We start from the raw sequence: 24,231 nt of genomic DNA, 5'->3' as shown, positions 1-24,231 counted from the left end.
CCTGCCTCTTTAGGCGCTAACAAGTGGCGCTACTCACCCAATTTCTCCCCCCGTATCTTTTACTATAGCGTTCGGTTATCCGGAATTTTTGATGAACCGGCACCACGTCTGTCCCGTCCGTGCCGGATAAAAAAAAGTTTCCTGTAAGTGGTGAATTAAGTAAAATGAAAACATTTTTTCCACAGGTTTATTATTTTTAAATACTTTAAAGAAAGGTAAGTTTATTTTTAGCCCCGTTAGAAACTGTAATTAATTTTTTCAAAAATTTAAATTATTGTTTAAAATAGTTATTTTATGTAATTTATAGTTATTTTTAAAATGTGATTTTTTTTTAAAGTTTATTTGAAGTTTTAGTTATGTTTTGGGGCTGAATTGTATTCATAGATTTGACAGCTCTTCCTGTCAAATTTATGAATGAGCATTCCCTGCTACCATTGGCTCTCCATGGCCCACGTGATCCCAGGAGACGCATCGAACTAACTGCGCCCCTGGAATACGCAAGCACTGCGCGCCAGCAGTTGGAGGAGGCCCAGGATCGGAATCCCACGCGGGCCCACAGCTCAACGGCCGGCGCGCTAGTTAAGTACAGGTCGGAGGCTTGCACCCGCGGGAAGCCTCCGACCCGAATTTCTGGGCCATTATGTTTTACACAGGCGCCTGGAATGTGCAAGTGTGTGGTGGAGATTTCTGTATGGTTTGTGGTTGTTTTATTCGGATTGTGTTTTGGGGATCTATCCGATTGTGCTGTGGGAGATCTCTCCCTCTCTCAAATACCAACCAGGAACAGGTATAACTTGGTGGACAATGTGCCCTACACAATGAAGAAGCTTCCAAAGTAAAATCCACTGCTTATTTTGTGCCTGATGCAGCATCTCATCTTCCCAGGCCTCAAAGATCCATAGGTGAAAATTAAGCAAATACGGTATTTACTTAACAAGCCTTACCTAGTCTCAATCTAAACATTAAACCGGATCTGCTAATAATATGCAGATGTGGTGGGGGTCCTGTAACTTGGCAGAATTGGTTTGTAATACAGGAAGCTTCGCGATATCCGGCACCGACGGGACCGAGCTGCTGCCGATCTATCAAAACTTCCGGATAGACCAGCGCTAATGTTGAAGGATACGGAGGTTTTCATCTCTGTATCTGACAACAAACACTGCCTGTAAACACTCGGCCCGTACCTTGGAAGCGTCTCTGAAGCTGTTGCTAAGCTACAGAGACGCTTTCCAGAGCCTGACTGTTAAAAAAAAAAAAAATGCGAGAAGAAAAAAAACCTAACCAAAACGGCTGCTGATTTCTGCCATTAGATCGAGGTTTCCAGACATACAACCTCCGGATAAACCAAAGTTTCCTGTATGTGATTTAGCCCATTGGTTGATTCCTTGGGTTTGTCAGCACTGATGGGGAGGGAGGGTGTCTGGGTCTGACGGTGGCACTGATGGGGAGGGAGGGTGTCTGGGTCTGACGGTGGCACTAGAGGGGAGGGAGGGTGTCTGGGTCTGACGGTGGCACTAGAGGGGAGGGACGGTGTCTGGGTCTGACGGTGGCACTAGAGGGGAGGGAGGGTGTCTGGGTCTGACGGTGGCACTGGAGGGGAGGGAGGGTGTCTGGGTCTGACGGTGGCACTGATGGGGAGGGAGGGTGTCTGGGTCTGACGGTGGCACTGGAGGGGAGGGAGGGTGTCTGGGTCTGACGGTGGCACTGGAGGGGAGGGAGGGTGTCCGGGTCTGAGGGTGGCACTGGAGGGGAGGGAGGGTGTCTGGGTCTGACGGTGGCACTAGAGGGGAGGGACGGTGTCTGGGTCTGACGGTGGCACTGGAGGGGAGGGAGGGTGTCTGGGTCTGACGGTGGCTATATCTTATATTACAACCCAATTCTGCCCTTATAAGAGATCTCCACAAAAATATTGAATTGTGTTTTTTTGATTTCTTTTCTATTCATTTCTGGAAAATAGACAGATCCAATTTTCCTCAGATAAATACCACAGCAGTATCAATAAATATAAAGACTTCCTTCTCTTTCAGACACTCTCTCAAAACTCACACTAATTTACCTGAAGAAAGCTCTTGCAATTTATCCTCTAGCTGTTCTTCAAATAGTTTGGACAAAACAACCAACCATATATTGTCGAAGGCTGAAGTGAAACATTGTTCCAGCTCAGCTAACAAAGTCCTCCCAATATATTCTGGGGAACTGTACTCACTGCACAAGCTCAGACTGCAGGACTTCCCTTCAGCTACACAGTCATCGCGCTGAGCAAAACATATCCAAGTCAAAGGCCGGGCTTTTGAGAGAGGTGGCAAGTAAAAACATTAACTAAGATGCTCAAAGGGACAAAAGATAATTAACAGTTAAGGTTAGTCATGTTATTGTGAAATATTTCATCTTTTTACGTTTCTATTGCGTTACATATTTTGCTGAAGAAATAAATAATTTTCAAAAAGTGGTTTCAGCTTGCACAGATCACAAATAAATTAATTGGAAGATTTAGAATATCAGCCAATTATCTATCACTCCAAGAATTTGAATAAATTGCATGCCAGACACACTGGTCTTAGAATATTAGCTGATCTGTGGCAATTCTCGATGAGTTACATAATGTAATATTATCAGGACTACTGATTTATAGTAACTGATGACTAAGTGAAATTATAATTTTATTACTTGGAATTCTAAGATTTTAAGTGTGTTCTGGGAATTAAATGCCCTGATTCTGTCCATGTTTTCTATGAACACTACAAATCAGGCGCCTTGGTTATTATAGGCTCCTTAACTTCTGTACTCAATTTTTATTTCTTACCTACATGTATTTTTAAATCCCACGATACACATCAAGATGGTAAGCAATATGCACTGGGATGGGCATAGGCAACTGGTGTTTACCAACAATGAAGAGGATGGGTGTGGGGTTTAGCAGCTCTGGGAGGGGGGTCCTAGCCTTTCTTCCCACTGCTGCGGATACTAGACTACAAACTGTTGTGTGGAATAGGGAGAAGAGGTGCCCATCTCCAGTGAAAGAATTCAGAAAACAATTAATTAGTGGCCCCTTAGCAAATGCAGCTCTATAAACAATCTTTAGGTAAAGAATGATTGTTTTGGAATTCTCAAATCTAAGCACCGCAGAGAACAGGGTGTTCTTAATCAGGTGTTCTTTTTTTCTCAAAAGCTTCCAAAGTTCATCTTGTTTTCAGTTTGGGAAGACAAACAAATGGTTGCACATGGAAGACAGACATAATTTGCCATTTCTACTGAGAGTATAAACAATAATTGTTTATGAACAGAAAGCACAGCTGGTGTAATCCCTCCCTTACTGAAGAAATCTTTTAAAATTCATTTTGCTGCTTGTTTCTGACACTCTCTGGATAGTTGGTTTTGAAGTCAATCACAAAAATGTCATTTTCCTTCTCCTACTAAGTTGGGTTTACAGTCCTAAAGTTAATGGGTTATATCGTCAGGTTTTTACAGAAAAACTTCAATTATTTCCACAATACTCCAAGGGGCAAAGCAAACGCCAGGTGCCAGCGGGTGTCTCCTTCAAGTAAAAAAAATAAGGATTTAATAGTTTAAATGTGAACCTTCGCCAGAATAAAACTGTTAAACGCATTTTCCAACTGATTTTCAAACAATTTGGAAAAGGGGCTCAGAAATCCGGTTACAGCATGAGGGAAGATCGCATGCTGGAAAATTCTGTACTTTGCACGTGCTCAGGCTGTAGCATCCAAGGAATTGTAGAAACAAAGTCACGTTTGTGGGGAATTTCAAAGTTTTGAGAAAAGCTGAGCCTTGTAAAAACTTTAACGAAACCAGTAAAAGACACAAAAGCCCAATTATATGGGCAAACTTAATGGCTCAGAACTTGCAGTGGGTAATAGTTCGCTGTTATTACCCCTTTGAAACTGACCGCAATGTCAGGATTTAGCGCATCCTAACGCGGATATCCTGAAGTTGCGGTCAGTCATTCACTGCTCCGACAATGGCTGCGCTGTGGCCCCCCGCCACCCCACCCCACCCTGTAAGAATTTGCCATTTGCTGTAAGAATTTGCTATAACTTGACCAAATTTAAAAGTTGACCAAATTTAATATTCCAGCATGCTTCGAGAGACTGAGAGGTTGGTTCCTGTGGAAACCTTGTACGAAAGCTGTTAATCAGATAAGGAAGCGACAGACCCTGAGCAGGAACAAACGGTCGGGCATTACAAAGACAGGAACATCTTTGGGCAAAAAGTGTGAACGGCTTTGGGGCCCACTGATAAGAGGAGGAAAAGAACTGCCGATCATTTGTCACACGGTTTGGGACACATACGCATCGAGGAGCCTGCCCAGGTTTTTCGGGTATAAGAGATGCTGTTTTAAGACACTCGGGGCTGCTGCAGTCGGGGGCGACCTGGTCAGTTGCCAGTTAAAGTCGTACGTCTGGCCATCGCCGAACTGACCACTCGCTGGTGTTAGTACGTATGTAGTGTTGGCTTATAATTGTTTGCGCTTAAAGTAAGGGAATAAACCTGTGTATGCTTAGCCGGGAGTATTATATGCAACAGTTTTGTGTGAGCTTACTTGTAACCTCTTGCTGATTTTAAGTAAAAAGAAAGTTATTCTCAAATCGTTGTGTTTTGTGTTGTCTGTTCCACGGGTTTGAACTTTGGAAACTGTTGGATGGGTTAAAGGACAAGGGTGAATTTAAACATCTTACAACCCCATAGCCGGTAATCAGTGAAATCAAGGAAACTGACGAAAACTTGGGCTTTTCCGCAGTAATATTGCTGTGAAATACCCCGTTAAAAGTTAGGCCTTGTAGGATTAGGTGTAACTGGGGTTTTAACAGCGTATTGACTGCTAAACAAACGTTAAGATCCTGAAAAACTCATCTTAATTTTGTGGAGTGTCAAATTTCTCTATTTTAATACAAATTACAATTTTTAAGAAACTTTGGCCTAGAAATTCAGTATAGCCATGTTTGGGGTGCTACAGTATGGCGTTCGCTAACTTTTGCACCCGGTGCAACTTAGCGCCACCTTCGCCGATATTCAGTTGCATCGCCCCAAGAGGTTGCTGCTGCGCTAAAGCAGGCGATGCACGACTATCATTAGGCGCTAAGCCGGCGATCCGGGGCGCAAACACCGAAGGCGGGCGCAGCGCAGGTACGGCGAGGTGCTCATTGAGGGCAGACAGTCAGGCGCCGGTCAGCACTTAAAGGGGGAGGGTGGAATTGCTTGGCTGCCACGCCCTGCACACTGCAGCCCTAAGGCAAGGCCTGAACACTGCTTCTGGAACAGCTCCACGCCCAGGAGAATGGAGAAGGCCAGGGAGAGAACGCAGTGCTTCGGCAAGGGTGACCTGAGGCTGCTGGTTGGCGCAGTGGACCGCAGGCGCCATATCCTCTTCCCTGAGGGTGGCAGGAGGCCGCTGCCCGCCGAATATCGGAAAGCATGGAGGGATGTGGCAAACAGGGTCACGTCCAACAGCGTGGTTGGCAGGACACCAACCCAGTGCCGGAAAAAATTCAACGACCTCACTCGGGTTGTCAGGGTGAGTACCCTTTCCAGTATCCTCCTCATCCCTGCATGTGCACCTCACTTTATGGCCAAACAGGTCTGAAAGCCCTAATGGCCAGCCCTCATCCAGCAGCTATGGGACTGTCATGAAAAGCACTTGCGCAATCAGGACTTTAGACACTGTCAAGGCTATTCAACCATGGGAGGCAGTGCGGGCAAGATCAGGGCTTGACACTGTACTTAGAGGCGGTCCTTTCTCTTGCAGGCCAAGCTGGCGCATAACAGAAGACAGCAGCGACAGACCGGGGGAGGCCGTCCTGACCTGAAACAGCTGAGCGACCTCGAGCAGCGAGTGGAGCGGATCATGGCAGGCCGGCTGAGTGGCCCCGTCGCCACTGGAGATGCTGACCCTGTTCTGGGCACCAATGGTAAGGTCATCACCTTTTTGACCTCTCCCTTTCCACTTGCGCCTCACACCAGCATCCTTTGCCACTATCGAACCAATGCAGTGCACAGCAGCACTCATGCCTCCCTCGCTGCCGCCCTGTCCTCACTCTAAAGCAACTCTTGTGCCTCCCTGCTTTCAGATGGTGACTCGCCAGGTGAGGAGGCGGCCCCTCAAGCTGGCACTGTGTCCGAGTCAGACATAGAGGAGGAGGAAGAGGAAGCCAGCCCATCAGGGACACCCTCAGCCGAGGCAGCCCATGGCCATGATGGTGACACGTCTTCCCTGGAGGGGAGCAGGGGGGAAGGGTCGGAGGATAGTGAAGCTCTGGGGACCAGCAGGCTGCAGCAACGCGGGAGGGGTGGGGAAGCTCGGCGGCCTTCTCCCCGGAGGGTGAGTGCGGCCTCCAGTCCTGCTATGGTGAGCGCAGAGGAGGTGCGGCTCCTAGCGGAAATGGGCGCCCAGGCGGAGCGCAGGCACACTGAGCTCATGGCTGCAGTGGCAAGGATGCCTGACTCCATAGAGTCACTGGCAAGGAGTGTGCAGGAATTCGGGGCAGCACAGGCCAGGAGTCTGCAACAATTCAGTGCAGCACAGGCCAGGAGTCTGCAGGACATCGCGGCAGCACAGGCTAGGAGTCAGCAGGACTTCGCTGCTTCACAGGCAGCTTCTAGCCAAGTGCTCAGTCGTGCCGTGCATTCACTGGCTGCTGTCATGCAGACACAGACCAGGGCCACACGGGCACTAACTGCTGCCACACTCGCTGGATCGGCCAGGCATCGTCAGGGCACTCGCTGTGCCGCAGCAGCCCAGCAGTCTGTGCCTCAGCAGATTGCTGCGCATGCTGCAGTGCTGGCCCGTGCGCGTGCCAATGTATCAGCCGACCAGGGAGTGCCTGTGATCTGTCAGGTTGGCAGCATTCCTGCAGCCAACACTGTCACTCCTCCATTGCAGCTGCCACCAGCTGTTGGACAGACTGCTGCCGCCCAAGCAGAGTTGGAGCAGTCAGCAGCCGGCCCCTCCAGTCCCAGAGCTGGTCCAGGCCGACCCCCAAGGGCATCTGCCGTCTCATCATCTGACCCTCAGCAGCCTTCCCCCAGCCATGCTGCAGCCACTGGGGTCCCATTGTGGAGGAGCTGCAGGGCGGGTAGGGGCCAGTCACGGAAGCGAAATGGATCACCCTTGCAGGGGAAAAAGTAGAAGGTGTGGCCAAATGTTTTGTTTTACTTATAAAAGCCGAGACTGGGTGTATTTGTTTCATATTTAAAGGTCGAGACTGGTGTATTTGTTTTACTTGTAAAGGTTGAGACTGGTATATTTGTTTTACTTGTAAAGGCCGAGACTGGTGTATTTGTGTTTTGGGGGGGGGGGGGGGGGGTTCTCTCCATTAGTTTGTCATGTGGGAAGGGCACAGAGGTATCACAGTAAAACATTTTCTTAAATCGCACTGTCCATGCTTTCTTTTGGTAGTCCTGGTTGCCCTGCTCGGCTGAGGGCTTGTGGAGCGGCTACATTCATCTTCTGCCATTGGCACAAGCCATTCCCTGAGAGGGGGCCTAGAACCGACTTGCAATAAGCCGCCGACGGGCGGCCCTTGCACTTTCTGCCTCCCTCCTGTGCTGGTCCTCCTCATCCTCCTCTGGTGGTCCTCCAATGTCTGCTGGCAGTGGCTGAGTCCTGCGGATAGCCAGGTTGTGCAGCATGCAGCACACGACAACGAAATGGGAGACTCGCTCAGGCAAGTACTGTAGGGCTCCCCCGGAACGATCCAGACAGCGGAACCGTTGCTTCAGCACGCCAATTGTTTGCTCAATGATGTTCCTGGTTGCTTGATGGTTGTCATTGTATCCCTCTTCAGCAGGGGTGCTGGGCGCACGGAGCGGGGTCATCAGCCAGGTGCACAAAGGATAGCCTTTGTCCCCGAGAAGCCATCCTCGTGGGTGAGGCTGGGCCTCGAACATGTCTGCCACAGAAGTCTGGCGCGGGATGAAGGCATCGTGGCTGCTGCCTGGAAAGCGGGCATTGACAGCTAGGATGAGCTGCCTGTGGTCACACACCAACTGCACGTTGAGCGAATGGTAGCCCTTCCGGTTGCGGTAATCCTCGGCATTCTCTAGAGGTGCCCGCAAAGCCACATGCATGCAGTCAATGGCGCCCTGCACCATGGGGAAGCCCGCTAATGCTGCAAAGCCCATTGCACGCTCTTGCTGCTTGTCAACGGTCATGGGGAAGGAGATGAACTGACGTCTCCTTCTGAAAAGGGCATTGGTCACCTGGCGGATGCAGCAATGTACCGCAAACTGGGAGATGTTGGAAATGTCCCCAGTAGCGGATTGGAAGGAGCCGGTGGCATAGAAGTTGAGAGCCACCGTCACCTTCACTGCCACCGACAGAGACGTCCTGCTCCTCAGCTGTGGCTGCAGATCTCCACGAAGCAGGTGGCAGATCTCAGTGACCACCGCCCTTCTGAATCGCAGCCTCCGAACACACTGCTCCTCAGACATGCTCAGATATGAGAACTGCTGGCGGTATACCCTGGGTGGGTAAGGCCTCCTTTGCCGACGCCTGTTGCCCCTTCTCCGTCTGGCCATGACTGGCACTCTCTGACGGCATCTCTGAGCCCTTTGAATGCAATGGAGAAGCCCAAAGTTTCCACCCATTGCAGCCCCCATTATATGTTTCCAATCAATGCTATGACACTGAAGTTAAAGACAAGTGCAAAGCTGTGGCCTGAAGCCACAAGTACCTGTGTGAGTGTTGAGCCAAACCAGAAAGCTCTCTACCTTTGTCTCTCTCCAAAGATCCGTCTCTCACAAAGAAGGAGTGGTGCAAAATGGCTGCCATTTATACTGCAGGAGGAGTCCCCTTTAATTAGTGCCCCCCGCACCTGGGAACCGTTCCCCTCTACCAGTCGCTAGGGGCGCCAGGCGCACAATAGGCCGGCGTCACTGAATTTCCGGTTCGGGGTGCACAAAGGGCGTTGCACCATGAAATGACGTCAGGATCTGTGCGCGCAGCTGAGCACGCGCAAAGGTTTTGCGCCGCCGCTAAATCTTAACTGAAGTTCGCGAGAGGCGCAGATCGCGCTGCGCCCGGGCGCTAGCCGCTTAGCACCCCACTTCTCCTCCTAAGGCGCTAGCGGCTGGCGCAAACAACTGAATTTCTAGGCCTTTAATTTAAAAAAAATATATAATTTTTTTAAGTTTGTTCATCTTTATTTCTGGTTTACCTTTTCCCCATGTGAGAGCCCCAATCTTTGTTCTGCTCTCTATAATATTTTTTAAAAGGATAAAAGAATAAAAGGAGCTTATTCACTTCCTGGTCTGTGAGAATTCTGCATTGCGATTGACAGCTTGTTGACGTCACAGCAGCTCGCGTTAGGGGATTCCCCATTAACTTACACTGATCACCATTAACTTACACTGATCACCATTAACTTACACTGACCTCCAGTGAACGTCGGAAAAGCCGAACTTCTCGCCACAGAGATCGCGAGAGTGGCCTGCCGCCACTCACTGCTCATGAAAAATATCCACTAGAATAAGGTGCTGAAGGGCCGTCAGCGACCACATTCCCACAGCCCAGCAAGAGTTAGTGCCCCCAAGAAAGGAGAGGAAAAGAATAGCGGGGGAAAAAACATTTTTCTCAAGTTTTCTTGGCGAGGGTTGAACAGTTCAATGACTAAAGTATTAGAGGCAAGGTCACTCTCTACTGGCTTATCCACAGAAGAGCACTGTCTGCATGGTGCTTATCCTATTTTCTACCTCAAAAGTACTTTTCCTCCAAATATAAGTCGGTTTTAGAAAAGTTACTTCCTTCCTCTTTCAGATCTTCCTCCCTGCCTGTCATTCCCAGAGGCTTTCAGGCTTCTGCCAAATTAAGTCAGACAAAAGCCACCTGGGATAGCAGTGTGTGTTTGTATGTGTGTAACCTCCCTGGCAGAGGGCCTGCTATGTGTGGATGAGAGACTCAAGGCCACATCCTCCCATTCTAAGGCATGTGTTGTGCCACTGAACAATCTTATCTGCCCAGACATTATCAGCAGTTTTGTACTCAAAACCAAATAAAGTGTGTAAGGAATTTTAAGTTAAAAAGGAAAAGATAAATGAAAACTCAACCTACTGCTTCTGTTTCCTCCATTCAAGATATTAGATAAAAGTCAATACAACGATGAACTATTCAGCATAATATATGAACAAAATATAGCTAGCTCCTTAAAGTATGCAGTTTCTAATACTATGTTTGCATTTGTAATTGCCACTGTTTTACTTTGAGTTAATCAATAAAATTGATGGGAAAAGTGTGACAGAAGGCAAGTGTTACACCGATAGGAAGTGCGCAGCATATGCAAGACTTTACAGAGATGGGTACAGCCTAAACTACAATGCTGGGCTGGGGGTGTTAAGCACACAGGCTTCCCACTTCTGAACTGTTGTAACTTTGCCCACGGTCAGTTGATGAATTCATAAACAAGATGGCAATGGAGCGGGAAGTGAGAATTCAACAACTCACTCCACCGCACCATCTCCTGACCAAAGTCTGCAACTACATTGCTTTGGTTAACTGCTAACATGCAGGATTTCCATTCTACCTGCCCCGGGCGAGTAAAATAACAGATACTGTTTGGCATTTGAGAGACGGGAAATAAAGCAACTTTGCCAGGACTCCTATTTTGATAGCAGTAATAGATTAGCAGTGGCCTATCCAAATTTCAGACATAAATGCAGACAAATACATTTAATTCCAGTACATTCAGGCCTAATGACGAGTATAATACAGACGAGAAAGCAAGGCTTTAGCAATTGGTTTTACCCTTTAAAATACTGACCTAGGGCTAACCCAGCAGGGATAACAATATAATTTGCGGTAAAGTTATACCTGGCAGTTCAAGCGACATAAACAAAGCAGGTTTGATTAAGTTTCAGGAAGCTTTCCAATGAAACAAAAAATGTTTTATTGAAAGCAATAATAAAAGGAGCTGTCCAACTTAAAGAGGTAAGAGAAAGTTTTCTAGAATTGATCCTTGTGAATGACTCGAAAACTACTTAATAGATGTAGCTGACCCACTAGCTGATGGTGACGACTGTATAATAACTTTCGGCCTGACCTGGGAAACTCCGCAGGCATGTAACCAAACCCTACCATACATCTTTTGGCAGGCAGACCTCCGAACGATGAGGGCCAAGCTTAGTAACGTAGACTGGAGGCACTATTCCAGAATCAGTCAGTCAAGGATAAAAGAACATCCTTTACAAAGCGTTACGTGGGACAAGTTGGACAATTAGATATCTGAGTGCAAAGAAGCAAGGTAAATTAAAGCGATTATGAGAAAGATTCATAAAGTTTATACAGAGAAGGGAAGTGGTGACCTCTTTGCCAAGTACAAGATTATACAGAAGCAGATCGGAAAAGACACGAGGGAGATCCAGTCTACACAGGAGGAGCTGCTTGAAATTCAGAAAATCTGCACCCCATGAACCGAGCACTCTGCCTTCCTACTGCAACATCCCAACTGCACTCTAACATGGGAACGTTCTTATGGTTCCTCCTAACTACAGCCCATTAATGCATCCCCTGAAGTGACATAAGGAGGACCCCCCACCTGGCCATTGTAGATTGAGAATCTGGACAATATGTTGCAGTCTACAAAAATGAGTCTTTAAAACGTCATACCTTCTCCTGGCCATTACCACTGGCATGTCAACAGCAGCCAGCACATTACTCATACACCAACACTTGTTGACATGCTGAACCATGCCAGAACAAGGGAACTTTCAAAACCCTGCTGGTATAGCCAAAATCCACCTGCATTGACACAACAGGCGAGTAGTGATACAAACTAGCACCCACTGCCGCTACCCGCAATCATTATCCACAGACCAAAGAAGCTGCATTTATATAGCACCTTTCACGTCCTCAGGACGTCCCAAAGCACTTCAAACCACTCGAGTTATTTTGGCAAATGCACAAACCTAGATTCCACAAACAGCAACCAGTTAATCTGTTTTGGTGGTTAAAGAACAGCAATGAGTCCTCCGCTTTTAATAGTACTAAGGGATCTTTTATCTTCACCTGAATAGGTAGAAAGGGTCCTCGTTTAATGTCTCACTTGAAGGACGGCACCTCTGACAATGCAGCACTCCCTCGGTACTGCACTGAAGTGTCAGCCTGGTTTATGTGCTCAAGTCCTACAGTGGAGCTTGAACCGATATTTCTGAATCAAAAATGAGAGTGCTATCAACTGGGCCAAATTGACACTTACACATATGTACTAGAGTATGCACGTTGCATACTATGAGCATGTCAATGCGTTGCAACCAATATACAATTGCAATTAAAGAGAGATTAGGGCTGCCAGAGAAAATTAGAAAGGGATACAAGAGCAGATAACGGCCAAAAATTCTTCTAATGCTAAAACAGCAAGAGGATAATCAGGAAGTTAAACTTCTTAAAGGACCCACACACGTGGAGTTCAAAATGAATAAATAGGACATTGTTAACAGTCTTATACACCAGTATGTGTAATACACACTTATTTTTGAATGCCTTATTGTGACTTCGAGGGATAGTGGGATGAAGTCTAGCTCTGGCTGAAGTTTGGTGAACTTGCTTAGCTTTATGTGAATCTGACTGGACAATCATGTGGAAGTTGCAAGTTTCTAATCCACACTTCCACTGACACGGTACAGAAAGGTAACCTCATACCGTCTTCAAAAACACAGGAAAATGACAAGAACATTTTCACAAATAACACAAACAGCTCACTGTTGTTACCGAATAAAACCTATGTGGATTCTGCACCTGGTGTTTAAATACACCTTAGTGTTCGGCCAGCACTTCTTCTCAGTTTTCGATTTTGGTCGTATTCTACTCCGATCTGTTTGCAGATGAGAAGTTTCTCTATCTAGTCATAAGCTAGTAGTAAACAAAGAGGAGCTACTTGGGGCAACAGCATTAGACAGCAAGTCTCGATAGAACACTGTGCATCACAGGACAGTGCCATATGGTTTATGACAGCTGCTGAAATAAGACTTGTATGATCAAACAAGCAAAATGACAGCTGCTGTATAGCTGAGGATGTCTTGGGGTTTTATTGGATTAGCATTTGCAGATTGTAAACCACTTTCATCAGGTCAAAAGAAAGTGCTTCATAATTAATGCTGATATACACATTCAGACATGGATTCGATTAGTAAAAAGTGATGAACCAACAAAATGTTGTAGTTAAAAGATGAACACTCAATTATTTAAACAGGGAAAAGTACACGCTGCACGGTTAATGAATTGAAGTTTTTGGAAAAATATTTGCCTTCGAAGTAGCGCTAAAAAATTCCACTTGCCAATTAGCCACGGGTGAGGTAGTTCCATCTCTTAAGCTGAAACATAAAGTAACTCACCAGCCTGAAACTATCACCGTGTTTATTCTTGCATCTCTTTCTATTTTCCTACTATGTCTGAGTCTCTGTGGTCTTTTGCAGCTCTTCCCCATCCCTGGTGATGAGCTCCATCTGTACCAACAGCGCACTGAACCTTCTAGTTAAACTCTAAGGGGGAAAAATTGGGTCGCGTCCCCGTGCCCAAAGTTGAATGGTAGCGCCCCAAGCAGCAGGCGGGGCTCTACTGGAAGCGCTCCCCCTCCCTCTTGGGGTGCTCACATTGAATATCGCGGCGCTACGTGCAGCAGCGCCACGCGTGCCGGCACGTAGCGCCGCCGTACTGCAGGCCTCCCTCCCTTGATTAAAGGGGAGGGGCCTAGCGCAGCATGCACCGAGGCCCTGCTGGAGCACCAGGGAGCAAGGTGCTGGCAAAAGAGCCCGGCACTCAAGAGGCGTGCCGGGCTGACCAATCGCGGCCGGCACCCCGCAGGAGATGGCGAGAGGGGGCAGGTGCTGGCAGGCGGCCCAAATAAAATGGCCGCCCAGCCCTGCACCTGCCCCAGCCGCAAAAATGCCACCCTGACCCTGTTGGACATAGCGTCCGGCGGTAGGTCAGGGGGCACGAGTGGGATGCTGCGCACGGGGATGATGTCATTGCCGGAGGTGCAGTGCCGCAAGGCGCTCCCGCCACCAACCTCCCGCTGAATTTCGCAGGAGGCATTAGCGGCGCCGCGCCCAGGGCTTTGCAGCCCCTCGATGGGAGGCGCAAAGCAACCAAATTTTTCCCCCTAACAGTCATCGTTTTTGGTGACTGAAAACTTTATTTAAGTGAGTCTGATAAAATACTAGTTAAGACAATAAATGAGGGTTTCTAGATCTTATACAAAGGAAAAAAGAAGCAACTCTGAAGCCAGAGCGCAGCAGATGGCTTGAAAGCTACTGAATTCAGAAGCAAAGTAGAGGAACAAATCACCGCAAGCTGCCTCCGTGACAGCCATCCTAATACAGGTTTAACAACCCATGACACTGCTGCGCCACCTTTTGGCTGCACGCAGTACTGCACATCATTGCTGTGACATTTTTCACCAACATTCTGAAAAACTCATCTTACATATATGTACAATTATATCAGCTGTGACTCCCTTGCTGTGCAGAACCTGGCTGTCACATTTGCCTATAAAACAACATATCCAATGGATGTAAAGAGCTTTGGGACGTTTCTGAGAAATGTGAGAAAGTGCTGCATAAATAAAAGTTTTTAAACTATAAAACATATTTATTGATATCAAGGATGCATCAAATTAAATATGAAATACTTGTACCAGAGTATTACAAATTTGTTACACATTAACAACTGCAATACTTAAGCGTGCAGTTCAAAACAAAGCTTACTGGGCTGATGCACATGCCCTCAAAAGATAAGCACCCACCACTTTACTATCGCTTTTTTGAATTACCCATGTGCAAACATTTTAAATGCATCGTAAAATTACGTACGATCAATCTAATCAACTGCAGCACAGAGTCTGGAAATTCCTCTGCTTTTCTGCCAGCTGTGGCTCAGTGGGCAGCACTCCCGCCTTTGAGGCCGAAGGTTGCGGATTCAAGTCCCACTCCAGAAACCCGAGAACCAAAAATCTGGGCTGACACTCCAGTGCAGTACTGAGGGAGTGCTACACTGTCGGAGGTGCCGTTTTTCGGATGAGACGTTAAACCGAGGCCCCGTCTGCCCTCTCAGGTAAACATAAAAGATCCCACGCCATTATTGGCCAATATTTATCCTTCAACCAACATGCAGTCGATGTGGTTTACATGGATTTCAGTAAGGCTTTTGATAAAGTCCCACATAGGAGACTGGTCAGGAAGGCAAGAGCCCATGGGATCCAGGGTGCCTTGGCACATTGGATCCAAAACTGGCTTAGTGGCAGAAGGCAGAGGGTGATGGTCGAAGGTTGTTTTTGTGACTGGAAGCCTGTGTCCAGTGGGGTACCGCAGGGATCGGTGCTGGGTCCCTTGCTGTTTGTGGTCTACATTAATGATTTGGATGTGAATGTAAAAGGTACGATCAGTAAGTTCGCAGATGACACGAAAATTGGTGGGGTGGTAAATAGCGAGGCGGGAAGCCTCAGGCTACAGGACGATATAGATGGGTTGGTCAGATGGGCGGAACAGTGGCAAATGGAATTTAACCCTGAAAAGTGTGAGGTGATGCATTTTGGACGGACTAACAAGGCAAGGGAATACACAATGAATGGTAAGACCCTAGGAAAGACAGAGGATCAGAGGGACCTTGGTGTGCATGTACATAGATCCCTGAAGGCAGAACAGGTGGATAAGGTGGTTAAAAAGGCATATGGGATACTTGCCTTCATTAGCCGAGGCATAGAATATAAGAGCAGGGAGATTATGATGGAGCTGTACAAAACGCTGGTAAGGCCACAGCTGGAGTACTGTGTGCAGTTCTGGTCGCCACACTATAGGAAGGATGTGATTGCTTTGGAGAGGGTGCAGAGGAGATTTACCAGGATGTTACCTGGGCTGGAGCGCTTCAGCTATGAAGAAAGACTGGACAGGCTGGGGTTGTTTTCCTTGGAGCAGGGAAGGCTGAGGGGGGACCTGATTGAGGTGTACAAAATTATGAGGGGCATAGATAGGGTGGATAGAAAGGAACTTTTCCCCTTAGTAGAGGGGTCAATAACAAGGGGGCATAGATTCAAGGTAAGGGGCAGGAGGTTTAGAGGGGATTTGAGGAAAAACTTTTTCACCCAGAGGGTGGTTAGAATCTGGAACTCACTGCCTGAAAGGGTGGTAGAGGCAGGAACCCTCACAACATTCAAGAAGCATTTGGATGAGCACTTGAAATGCCATAGCATACAAGGCTACGGACCAAATGCTGGAAAATGGGATTAGATTAGTCAGGGCTTGATGGCCGGCGCGGACGCGATGGGCCGAAGGGCCTCTTTCTGTGCTGTATAACTCTATGACTGTATCACTAAAACAGATGATCTGGTCATTATCACGCTGTTGTATGTGGGACCTTGCTGTGCGCAAATTGGTCGCCGCGTTTCCTACTTTATAACAGTGACTACACTTCAAAAAGTATTTCATTGGCTGTAAAGTGCTTTGGGACGTCCTGAGGTCATGAAAGGCGCCATCTGGATGGGGGGAGGAGGGAAAGGGGAAGAATTTAGGGCGGAACCTGATGGCTCTGGGTATTTTCCCCTTTCTGGCTCCAATGCAGAATTCTAACGGGAGGGAGCAGGGCTGCTTTTCCCATCCTGAAGTCACTAAGAGTTTGAATGGGCAGAATGCCATTCCCCAGAACAAATGCAACCAGTTCCACCTATCCACCAGTGTGCAGTGCATCTGCCTGATTCAAGCGCACTTGACGTAGAAGGGTTAGTGATGCCCACAATGTCATATCCCAGAGACAAGATCGATTGTCGTTTGGGGAAGTGACAATGATAGAAGGACGGTTTCCGTAGGAAAAACCTGCTCTTTCGCCAGACCGGCTCACCTCCCATCACGATCGGAGACATCCAGGGATTACACTAAATGCGTGAATGCCCGCCCCTTTATGCTAAGGGATCAGGAAAGGGGTCAGTGTTGTGGCAGACAGGTAGGTGGATGTCTCACCCCATCAGCCATCGCACTTCATGAGATGCAACGGCCCGCCTGGAGTTTCTCGGCCAACATCTCTAAACCAATCTGTCCGAGCAAAGGGACAGTAATAATAATTAAGCTCGCAGTTATTTTTTCTTTTAAAACTGATTAGCTACGTAAAAACCTATCGAAATAAATACAAATAAAGGAAAGCATGGAGCTAACCCTGCTTGAATTGACCCAAGAAGGGTGGCCGTGATGTTTAGTCCTGACTACGGCAATCCGACTCTTTGCTGCAGGATGCCCAATGGTCAGTCTCTGATGGAGAGTTTCTTTAACTTTAGGAAAGCACGTTAAAAAAATTAACTCTTCTTCCGAATATCCCGAAGGTGTGCTAACAATATAAAAACTGCTTCAATTAGTCTTCCGCTCCATTTGCTGCACCACCATGTTCAGCTGATTGCAGCTGCAAAGCTCCAAGCTGTAAAATGTTTTGCTGCTATACAGGCTTCCAAACAAAATTCTCACGGCTACATTTTTTAAATCTGACAACCAGATTTTCTGACATTACAGCATGACAGATGGTTGTCAGCTTCACTATTTTGGAATGGAATCCAGTGTCTAATGAGAGGAAGTCACTTAGAAAGCTTAATTAATTTGCTTCGGGATTGCAGAGTTTAACCAGACGTTTCCACCCCCCACCCCCCGCCCCGGCCCCGCCACCTTCTGCTCGTCACCCCAACCCCCCGCCCCACCCATATCCTTACTCTCCTTCTCAACTGGAAGGGCAGGGCAGGCCGGCCCATGGACATTCGCTGCAGGTGCCATCGATGTTGCTCCTTCACCTGTGCACAAGTTGCACATTGCCGTAGGAAGGGATCCCCAAAGTCACTTTACTCTTTCCTCCACAAAGTGACCACAACTGAGAAAAACATCCAGGGGAAGATGCAGTGCAAATATACAAAGTGCAGTTCAAACCTGGGCACACGTGCTGGGGGTTCACCAGTCTGGGATTGCATGCGACAGTCAGACATGCTCTCAGCTCTCCTAATTCTCATAGAAAGAGCTTGTATTTATACAGCGACTTTCACGGCTTCAGGACGTTCCAAAGCACTACACTGCCAATTAAGTACTTCTGAAGCAATCACTGTTGTAACGTCGGAAACGCAGCAGGCAATTTGTGCTCAGCAAAGACCCGCAAGCATAGAGGTTGGCCAGGTCACTGGGAGAATTCCTCGGCTCCTCTTTCAACAGTGGTATGGGTTATTTTACATCCACCTGAGAGAGCAGACAGACTGTTGGTTTAATGTCCCATCAGAAAGGCAGCAGCTCTGACAATGCAGCACTCCTTCAGTACCGCACTGGACGGTCAGCCTGGAACATGTGCTCAAGTTTCTGGAGTGGTGCTTGAACCCACAGCCGTCTGACTCAGAAGCGAGAGTGCGACCGCTGAGCTGACACATGCCGGTCAAATGTCACTCATTGCCCCTTATTTCTAAATAAATGTTACTCTCTTCCTTTCCCTCCACCTCAAGAACTAATGAACGTTATATACTTATAGACACTACTTTTCTCAGCACTCCCTTTTGCCAAGTGACAGATCATTCTTGCTATTGAAAAAAGATTTTATTGAAATTTGAATATACATGTACCAACTCATTACAAAAGTACTTGTGTAATCAAAGAAACATAGTAAACTATTGACCTAATAGACTTAAGTTGATTGGTAAAGTTAATTAGGCCAGCTGCAAGTGCTTCATCATGAGTAATTTTAGACAGCTATACAGCTGATGCTCCAGAATTGTTCAAACCCATTATATCATGCACCATCAATGCTTACATTTACATATGCAATTCAACAAGTTCAAGCACGCGTTTTGAATTTCGACATGGCCTTTTTATTTCCAGGTTCACTGCATAAATATCGTTTAATATATCCTTCCCTGCCCAGCACCATTCCAGTTATAAAGCCCCTGCGCATTAGACTAGCAGCAGATGTTCTGTACGTATCAGCTGAACTCACTGACAGTCAAGTTAATAGGTACTATACCAGAGGATTATGGCTGTTAAATAAAAAAGGAGGGAAAGAAAGTCACATTTATAAAGTGCCTTATCACATCCTCCGGTGGCCCGAAGCACCGGACATTAAACACATTTCGTTTTTGAAGCGTTGTCACAAGTAAAACCATAAATCATTCCTGCAAAAGTGTCTGAAAAGTACAAAAGCAGGACTAAAATCACAAATAAACATGCAAAGTCCAAACAGTAAAAGGGAACTTTTTCTGGTGCACTGACAATAGGAGAGAACGAACTGAGATGCATTTCCAAAGCAAGGACTTCTAAACAACGGGGTTCAAGTGAGGACCACTGGAGCACTATGGTCCCAAACTCTTATGGCACCGTATCCCAGTGGCTCCTGTCTACCCTCCTCATCATGTTGCACCAGGTTCCGTTCACCTACCACCTATGTGCACGCTGACCTACATTGGCTCCCGGTTGAGCAATGTCTCAATTTTTAAATTCTCATCCTTGTTTTCAAACCCCCATGGCCTCGCCCCCTCCCTATCTCTGTAATCTCCTCCAGCCCTACAACCCGCCAAGATATCTGGGCTCCTCCAACTCTGGCCTCTTGAACAGCCCCGATTTTAATCGCTCCACCACTGGCAGCCGTGCTTTCATCTGCCATGGCCTTAAGCGCTGGAATTCCCTCCCTAAACCTCTCCACCTCTCTTTCTTCCTTTAAGACGCTCCTTAAAACGTACCTTTGATCACCTGCCCTAATATCTCCTTATGTGGCTCAGTGTCAAATTTAGTTTGCTAACGCTCCTGTGAAGCGCCTTGGGACATTTTACTACGTTAAAGGCACTATATAAATACAAGTTGTTGTTGATTTAGGTGAAGGAATATCCAGGAACGGTGAACATTTTTTGTTACAAGCACTGCATGGGCTAATATCCTTGATTCACAGCACGCACGCACATATACATACTCATAAAATAGTGCCGAGATATGAGCCTAATTTTTTTGCGTATATTTTCAAAGATAATGCAATGATGCAAGAAGCATTACTTGGCTAAGAGGATGGTCAGTTTTTGGAATGACTTACCAGGGATTGGATTTCTTCAATATCGAAACTAGACAAGCAACTTGAAGAAAAATATATAGTCTGCTACAACAGTTAGGACAGCAGGAAGATGAACTGGATAGACAGTCACAGTGTTTCTCTGCCAGAGTTATGGCGGGAGACTAGTGGTAGTCCTGCAGAATTCCACACCTCAGTCGAGAGTTTCTATGTTTCTATAAAAAAGATACTGTAATTTTAAAAGACCTCCATACCTGAAGCCCCAGCCATCGATGGCACTTCCAAAAACCACATTTCCTTGGTCAGGGGCAAAGTAAAGGTGTGAATCATCCGTTTCTTCCAGGCCAGCACTCCAGTCATATATGTGTCCACTGCTCTTGGAGTCTGAACTAGGATTTGCTGTGACTTCCATCTCAGCTCTTTCTTCCAATACTTTTGAAGTAAACAGGCTCCCGGTCACGGCATTTACCTAAAATGTTCAAAAATTATTGTACACTAAAAGAAATCCACTCCGTCAAATTTAGCATTTTCTCACTCTCAGCAAAACATTTTAAAGACAACAAAATGGGCTGTCCACATCAAAATAAAAGATGTTTAATAATAGTTCAAACGTCACAGCAACTGTTATTATTCTTAGGCTTCAGATATTATTGTGGCCAATAATAGTTAGCGCAGGATCATGAATTTACACGTTCGATTTTGTGCCTCATCGCTCCTATTTCCAGTTCCCAGGCGCTGTGAGGAAATGGGGGTGGACACTGGGTTAGATCAGGTCTCCACCCCCACTACACTGTCCTGGCATTTCCTGGACTCCCCCCCCCCCGCCCTCTGACCTGCAATATCATGACAACATTTTCATGTGTGCTTTTTCCTGAGCCAAACAAGATAGGCTTTAATCCTATGGTGTGGAAGATGTTTAAATGAAAAGTCTGTCTACAAAGTGACAGGGCAACCCAGCACTAATTCAGCTACAAACTCACCATTATTTTCCAGGAAAAGCATCCAAAAACAGTAATTCCATTAACATTTTCTGTACTATCAATTACCAGAATTCTCTACTATCCCACGTATAGAATTGCACGAAAAAAAAATGCTGGAAATACTCAGCAGGTCAGGCAGCATCTGTAGAGAGAGAAACAGAGTTAACGTTTCAGGTCGATGACCCTTCGTCAGAACTGGAAAACGCTGGAGATGGAAACTGACCTGCTGAGTATTTCCAGCTTTTTCTGTTTTTATTTCAGATTTCCAACATCCGCAGTATTTTGCTTTTGTACAGAATTGCACTGACATTTTAAACACAGAAACAAAAATAGTCCTTTCAAATCGCACTACAGACGTGAGCACGCAATCTGGGCTGATACTTCACTGAGGGAGCGCTGCATTGTTAGAGACACTGGCCTAGAAATTAGCTATAGCCCCGCCAGCTCGCTGGCGGCCAGAATTTACCGCTGGGCGCAGAGCCACTCGCGCCCAGCCAATATTCAGTTTCAGTGCCCAAAGTCGAGGACGGCCGCTGTTCAAGGGTGTGGCCGCCCCCGCTTGGGGCGCTGAAACTGAATATCGGCACGCTAGTGGCCGCAGCGCCACCCGCAGCGGAGCGGCAGGCTGCGGTACTGCAGGCCTTCCTCCCTCTCTTAAGGGGGAGGTGCCTGCAGCAGCCGGAGCCCCGATCGCGAGTGCCGGCAAAAGAGCCCGGCACAACGGAGAAGTGCCGGGCTCCCGGAAACCAGCCGGCAATGCCGCGGGGGAGGGGGTGGAGGAGGCCGGGGAAGGAGGCGCGGGCAGGCGGCCGCCGAAAAAGCGGCCGGCCACACCTCCACCTTAAAGCGCCCCACTAAGGCTGCTGTACGGACCCGGTCTCCGAATGTTATTAGCGGCCGCCGCGGAAGAGGCCGCCGCTACTGAAGATGGGGGTCGGGCCGGTGTCGGGGCGGTACCGGGGCGCTGCGCACACCGATGACGTCATCGGTGGCGGTGCAGCGCTAACGGCTACCGCCGCAATTAGCACGTCAATGAAGTTCGCCCGAAGTTTGCAGACTGGCGCAGAAGCCCTCTTTGGGCGGTAACTGGGCGCAAAGCCCACTGAATTTCTAGGCCACTGTCCTTTAAATGAGACATGAAACCAACTCTGCCTGCTCAAGTGGACGTAAATGTTTCCATGGCATTATTCAAAGAAGAGCCGGGAGTTCTCCTAGTGTCCTGGCCAACACCATTAACAACAGATTATCCAGTCATTCATTAATTTTCTGTTTGTAGGACTTTGTGGAAACTGGCAGCCGCATTTACCTAGATAACATCAATAACTGCATTACAAAAATTAATCCATTAGTCGTGAAGCACTTTGGGACATACTTAAGGATGTGAAAGGCATTATTCAAATGCAAGTTCTGTCTTCCTTTCTTTCCTTTCTTTAGATAGACAGATAGTTGACTGGCCATAGGTAACCACAAATCTGGCACAAATAGATTTCCAGTGTAACAAACCACTTCACATTTATTCCCACTGAATAGAATTTATGATCTAAGTGCAAAGTGCCCTTATATTATCCAATTTGTAATTCTCAGACAAAATGGAGCCAATCTGTGGTCAAATTACACCAAGTACACAACACAGCAATACATTTTAGCAATGTAATCCCCTTTGTGTAAATGTACAGGTTGGTAAGGCCAAATCACGGAATTAATGATTAAATTAGAGTCTGAAACAAAGATTTGCTTTTGCTTTGTTTTACATCAGAGTATAAATGCATTTCTTGACAAAGAAGTTAGCTTTGTTCCAGGATTCAACATTATTGTGCTGCTGAATGTAACACATTGCTGGGTGATGAATCAGTTCCATAACCCCACAGGACATCAATACCAAATAATCAGCAAATTCATACTGGGTTGCGTAAAAGTTCATATCCTGCATGGGTCAAAGGTGGCCAGGCAAACTGCACAACCCTAATTTTGTTGTCATCTGTAAGCCACCTGTTGAAATATTTTTTTTTAATGCTTCTTTCATCACTTAGAACGAGCAGAGAAATAAATATATTATCCAGCAGGTGGTTTCCGTTTTCAATACTGTGTTTAATCTAATTAGTGTGTGTGCTGTGGAACCGCTTGCCCCATATTACTCCTTAGACAGTTGAGGCCAAGAGTGAGTGGCAATTACTAGAATTTTATGAAAGGATCTTTGATCGATAATGAAAAAAGTTTAAGTAAAACCAATTCACAGGCACGCTCATCTACAGCTTCTATTTATGCCTTTTCTCTGCAGTGACAAAAAATATTGAAGCCTTCCTCTGTTGCACTCCCTTTTCTTTCTCAAGCTTTTACTCCACGTTTTTGCTTTTTTTTTTAAAAGTTTATCAGCACATTCCCCTTTATTTTTGTTGTACTCTTCTCATCGTCTTACTTTGAGCTTCAATTTTTAGTTTTCTTGTTACTTCTGCTTTTAATTCTCGATCATTCCCCCTGTCCCTTTGCTTTCTCCGTTCTATCCCTTTAACCTGCAAGTCTTGATTCAGTCCACAAATACTACAAAGTGACAGCTGCTGTTTTCATTATTATTTCAGTAACTATATAATTGAAGTTGTGTGTCTGGCCCTTGTCTGTAAAATAGAAAAGTATACGAACTGTCTCTAAAATGCTCTCATTCACATAAATTCACAAGATCACAAGACAATTGCATTTAAGGAAGGTCATTCGGACCATATTAAGTCATCCCTCAGAAAGCACCCTGAAACCCCTCTCCCCCCACTCCGCCAATGCAGCATACAATTGCTCCTCAAATGATTCCAGCGTTTTTGTCTCCACAGCTCTGCCTGGAAGTCTATTTCACATGTTGATTGTTCCTGACATCAGTACTAAATTTGCCTCTTATTAGTTTGAACCTGTGCCCCCTTGTCCTACATTTGCATTTAATTTAAAGTTATATTCCAGATTTATCCTCTCCATTTCCGTAACAATTTTGTATACGTTGCGTGTGTCCTGGCCAACACGTATCCCTTAACCAACGTCACCAAAAACAGATGAACTAGTCATTCGTCTCAGTACTGTTTGTGGGAGCTTGCTCTACACAACGTGGCTGTCTACAGAACAACAAGTGTACTTCAAAAGTAATTCATTGGCCGTGAAATGCTTTGGTACATCCTAAGGAAGTGAAAGGCACTATATAAATGTACGTCTTGGTTTTTTTCTTAAAGATCACCTCTCAGAAGACTCCTTTCCAGCTGAAAAGTCCAAGTC

At 46.5% G+C, this 24,231-nt stretch overlaps 1 protein-coding gene across 4 annotated transcripts in view; it reads right to left on the bottom strand.

Annotated features, from left to right (window-relative positions):
* The window catches only part of efl1 (elongation factor like GTPase 1), a 369,111-nt gene that overhangs the window by 313,179 nt on the left and 31,701 nt on the right, over positions 1 to 24,231 (bottom strand). For all 4 annotated transcript variants that reach the window (XM_085968866.1, XM_085968864.1, XM_085968867.1 and 1 more), the window contains exon 7: positions 20,257 to 20,471. In XM_085968866.1, the coding sequence (XP_085824992.1) occupies positions 20,257 to 20,471 (215 nt within the window). The remainder of the gene's footprint in view (positions 1 to 20,256; positions 20,472 to 24,231) is intronic.

Source organism: Somniosus microcephalus, chromosome 27, assembly GCF_052327205.1.
Source record: "Somniosus microcephalus isolate GS21.2 chromosome 27, FLI_Smic_1.0, whole genome shotgun sequence".
NCBI classification, from domain to species: Eukaryota; Metazoa; Chordata; class Chondrichthyes; order Squaliformes; family Somniosidae; genus Somniosus; species Somniosus microcephalus.
Note: the sequence above shows the minus strand (reverse complement) of the source record. Positions and strands in the feature narration are given on the sequence as shown.